Consider the following 5,434-nt stretch of genomic DNA (forward strand, 5'->3'; position numbering starts at 1 on the left):
TTCAAAAAAAATTACGCATATAAATTCTTACATGAATAGAATGAACATATTTGAATGTTACGGAACTTAAAAAAATGGATAAATTTACTATAATTGTCGAAGACTATACAATATTTATACCAATTTTAAACTTATTTTTATGTACGAGATGTTAAATTTATTAAAATTTTATCACTTTATCGCTTAGATATGTATATATCTATAGTTATTATGATATATGTCGCTGTTATTTTATATATTATTCAAAAAGTATATTATTATCCTTACTCAAATGTTAAAATTTTTTGAAAAAATTGAAATATAATTCGTGAAGTATAATAGATTAAAATTTTACTACTTGTTATATGCGGTAAATTGAAAAGTATAAGTATTCATCTTGATTTTCATGTTAAAATCAATTGGGGGAAGCAAGAAAGGAACAACGACTGAGCAGTCAAGTCCAGATTTAAGGCATTCAGCTACCCGTCTCCATCCATGGAGCCCAGTAACGCAAAAGAAAGTTTGATTTGTTGAATTCTACATGTCTATCTATATTCTAGCCACTCGATATTCTACGGACAGCTTAAATTCAAGCCCCACAAGTCGCAGAAAGGAAAGGACGACTTTCCTGAACATGATCTTGGTATTTCCAACAAGCTAGTTAACCCTCCCCTTTCCAGGAGAGAGAACAGCATACTTTTTCTTGTGATTGTTTTGGTAGGAAAACCAACTCCTGTGAAATTTATCCAAGGAATATGGCTGAGAGTGTTGTAGGCTTTCTAATTAAGCAGCTCTCCACCTTACTTTCCCAAGAGAGCACGCTTTTGGGTGGACTTCGACCAGATGTTCAGTTCATCAAAGATGAACTCGGCGACATGAATGCTTTCCTCAGACAAGCTGAAGCGAAGGAGGACAATGACTCTCAACTCCAACAATGGGTCAAGCAGGTTCGAGAAGTTGCTTATGATATAGAGGATGTTCTCGATGATTTTGCCTTCCGCTTTGCTCGTGGACACGCGGATGGATTCTTTGGCCGTGTTGAAAAGATCTACAGCTCAACAAAAAATCTGAAAGCCCGCCATCGGATTTCTTTGGAGATAAAAGATATCAAGGCCAGAGTTGTAGAGATTTCTGCAAGGCATCAGAGGTACCAGTCCTTGTATGGTACTCAAGAAATAGGCCCCCGCTCTTCGCACGTGGCAAACGCAGATTGTGATATTCGTGATCAAGCACTCCTGATTGAAGAGGCTAAGCTTGTTGGCATCGATCAGCCCAAAAAAGAGCTCATCTCCAAAATCCTTGATGACCATTCCCACTTGAAAGTAGTTTCAGTGGTGGGAATGGGGGGACTCGGTAAAACCACCCTGGCGAAAAAGGTCTACGATGATGCTGCAGTGAAGAAACAATTTCAGAGCCATGCTTGGATAACTGTTTCTCAAAATTTTCAATTCAAAGTCATCATCAGGAACTTGATTCAACAATTGTATGATGAAATTAGACAACCGGTCCCTCCGCAAGTGGATTCCATGGAAGGTATTAGGCTCAGTGAATTTGTCAAGGACTTCCTCAAAGAAAGAAGGTACATCCTTGTCCTTGATGATGTGTGGAGTCTAGATGCCTGGGAAACTATCAAATATGTATTTCCTGACTGCAATACTGCTAGTCGTGTTGTGTTGACAACACGAATTACCGATGTAGCTTCTGCATCCTGTTTGGCATCCCATGACTTTGTCCATGAGATGAAGCCCCTTTCTTATGAAGATTCTTGGACTCTTTTTTGCAATAGAACATTTCAAAGTAATGGCTGCCCTTCAAATCTAGAAAAAGTTTGTAGAAAAATACTAAAAAAATGTGAGGGCCTACCACTTGGAATTGTTGCAATAGGTGGTGTTTTGGCTCTGAAGGACAAGGACAGGATAGAAGAATGGGAGATGATTTTTCGTGGCTTTGGCAGTGAGGTAGATGGTAGCGGTAAGCTTGATAGAATTAGAAGGATACTCTTGCTTAGTTACAGTGATTTGCCTCATCATCTCAAAAACTGCCTATTATATCTAAGTATCTATCCTGAAGATCATCCAATTAATGTCGAAATTTTACTTGGTAAATGGATAGCACTAGGATTTATAGAAGAGAAAGAAGGAATGATGGCCACTGATATAGCTATGAGATATCTAAAAGAACTCGTCAACAGAAGCTTAATCCAAGTTAAGGACACATGGGCTGATGTCAAATTGGTGAAATGTGGTCTTCATGATATTTTGCGCGAAATCATTGTTTCAAAGTCTAAAGAGCAGAGCTTCACAGCCATAATCACTGGATATTGCACAAGATGGCCTGACAAAGTTCGACACCTGGCAATCCATAACTTCACTTATATTCCTCCACAAGGCTTCAGCAGCTTAAAGTGTCTTCGGTCCGTGGAAACATTCGGGTATGAAGATTCTCTCACAACTTCATTGTTGTCCAAGTTTTTATGTGGTGGTCCCAAGTTCCTGAAGGTTTTAAACTTAGCAAGTGCGGAACTGGACAGCATCCCAAAGGAAGTTTTCAAACTATTTCAGCTCGAGTATCTGGATCTAAGTGGCACCAGAGTTAAAATCATTCCAAAATCTATTGGGCAGCTTCAAAACCTAGAATTTTTAAATCTGTTCGGAACCACTATAACGGAGTTGCCTGTGGAAATTCTAAAGCTGAGTAAACTCCGTACCCTTCGCGTAGGCAGAGCGGGTGATTATTCAAATAACTTTGCACTTTGGGGCTTTAAATCTCCGGATGGAATTGGAAAGCTTACTTCCTTGGAGAGCCTTTCATGTATAGAAGCAAACAGTGGTAAAGTAGTAAGGGAGATTGGGAAGCTCGTTCAGTTGCGGCAATTATGGATCACAAAGCTGAGGAGAGAAGATGGAAAGGAGTTGGTCTCCTCCCTCTTGAGGCTGACCAACCTTCGAGAGTTACACATCTGCTCTATTGAACAAGAGGAGACCCTTGATCTCCAACATTCCGTCTCTCCAAGACTTGGATTTCTTACGAGGCTGTCGCTGATTGGGCGTTTAGAGAGAGTACCGGAATGGTTAATATCACTTCAATCCTTGAGCACTTTAGCCTTGCTGAATAGTGAGTTGAGTGAAGATGAGAATGCAATAGACTGCCTTGGACACTTGCCCAATCTGGTAGCTCTTATTCTCTCTGGTGCTTATGAAGGGGAGACATTGTGTTTTAAGGCTGGAGGATTCCCAAAACTCAAGAAATTATACCTTGGGCAATTAAAAAGACTGAAATGGGTAAGAGTGGAAAAAGAATCGTTATCCAGTCTCCAACGGTTTCTTATTTCTGGTTGCAAGCTTATGGAGGGCCTGCCTTTGGGCCTCCAAAACTTGACCAAGCTTGAAGTTGTTGGATTTTATGATATGTCTGATGAGCTAATGCACAAAGTACAGAATTTGGATAAACAAAGTGACGATTATCAGACAATTTCTCATATCCCTGAAGTTTTCATTGGACATTGGATAAATGGTGAATGGAAAGAAGAGTCCCTCTAAGAAAAGATAGGTAAAGGACAATCTGTTGCAGTCATCAACATTTAAATTATGATGTTTGTTGTCAATTGCTTTTTCCTACTTCTTATCCTTGTAATAAAATCATGACTCTATATTGCTATTCAACCATAATTAGTTCCTTAGATAGTTAGACATATATGTGTTTCTACGATTAAGAATGTTTTGGTTTAGTACAAAGATATAGAGACAAGTAGCATCTAAACATTGTGGGATTGCCTGTTACAACAATTACAAGTTCAATTTTCCCTCTTCTATAATTGAAAATGGGGAATAAATTAGTAATATGGATAAATTTGCATTAGGAGTAGGGAAACCTTGCTAATTCATAAAGGGTATATACATTATTTCCTGGACTTCTACAGAATTTGTGGTGACGTTTTCCTTTTTGGTTTATTAGTAAATTCCTTTTTCTCCTTGTGGCTTTCTTTGGATTAGGAACTTGAATGTATACTTGATGGACTAAATGGAAAATAAATATTTTTGGAAATGTGGGGGACTATATTTATCATTTTCGCTAGTGAGAGATTATTAAGGATGTAAAAGTCCAAAACGAGAGTGGAGAATGCTGAGATTTTCAAATTGATTCAATGATCAAGACTGGGTCTCTTTTCGCAAACAATTTCCAAACAATAGTTCATGCCTTTCTTTTTGCAAATAATTTTTGCCACAAAAGTTTTCATAGATATTTTCATGCACGTTTTCATTCAAATCAAAACATTCACTGACAAATTCATCTTCATCAGTTACCTAAAATAATGTATGCAAATCATAATTTTCAACTATATCAAAATTTTCAAAAATCTCTCACATACCAATAAACATATCTTCTGTCAAACCAACTTCCTATGTCAAACTTAGGATTGGACTCATAATCAAGTTCCATACAGATCTAACCAAAACCATTCAAGTGATTGAGAGTCAACAAAGACTTTCATATAATATTCTGCATAATCATGGATTTCTGCATAATTTTGAAAAATAACTTTGCCTTCTTTTTTCTTATTTTCTTTTAACAAACCACAGAAAGGATTTATTTTAAGAATATTATCCAAATCACATCCTTTGAGATATTTCTCCACTACTGGCTCCCATTCTAATTTTTCATCATACATACTTAGTGTGTGTAAAATTTTAATTTTTGTACTATTGATAAATTCTCTTCCCATGGCAACTTGAAAATAATTTGTGTACCTTCACAAATAACTTTTTTTTTCCCCTACTTGAATTTCTTGGCCCACTTGCAGTAACAATCACAATCAATAATAGAGTCCCCGATCACTACAAAAACACTTGTGATCCAATTCTTCAATATACACAAGTAGTGCTCTTCTGTGGTATAAGTTTTTCTGTCACAAACTCTGCATACCCTCTAGGTATCACAAACACTCTAGAATCAAACTTTTGAACCTAGAGCCTTGATACTACTTGTTAACACAAAAAAAAAATCACGTAGGGCAGATATTCAAAGCTTCACAAACTAATAAACAAGAAGGAAGTTGCAAACACAGATAGATGATAAACAACTCACTAATACATATGCAAGAACCGAATAAGGCACTAATGTTTTGGAGCAATGCTTAACATATGCTACTGACTCAACTTTTACATGGGATTGCTCAATTGAACCTTCAGCCATAAGGCCTATATAAAGGAATGAAGCTAACAAATCCTTATTAGACTTATTTTAATTAAAACACAACTTAACTCAATTCCTAAACCAATTTTGGCAATAATTCTATTCTAGTTACTAAATAAAAATATATTTCTAAAGCTACTAAATTTCTAAATATGCTTGATTTATTTTTTGTCAATAGTTACTTTGTTTGTGGTTTATTTGATCGTGCTGGTGATCACAGAACACATAGCAGAGCAGAAATTTATCTACAAAATCTATAACT

General features: G+C 36.6%; 1 protein-coding gene across 1 annotated transcript; it reads left to right on the top strand.

The window, feature by feature from the left end:
- The first annotated feature begins 637 nt into the window (after positions 1-637).
- On the top strand, positions 638-3,518 carry LOC113757955 (disease resistance protein RPM1-like). The gene has a single exon (XM_027301015.1). The coding sequence runs from the start codon at positions 735-737 to the stop codon at positions 3,516-3,518; it is 2,784 nt and encodes a 927-aa protein (XP_027156816.1). The 5' UTR covers positions 638-734.
- The last annotated feature ends 1,916 nt before the right edge of the window (positions 3,519-5,434 follow it).

This window comes from Coffea eugenioides, unplaced genomic scaffold (genome assembly GCF_003713205.1).
Source record: "Coffea eugenioides isolate CCC68of unplaced genomic scaffold, Ceug_1.0 ScVebR1_3484;HRSCAF=4706, whole genome shotgun sequence".
NCBI lineage: Eukaryota > Viridiplantae > Streptophyta > Magnoliopsida > Gentianales > Rubiaceae > Coffea > Coffea eugenioides.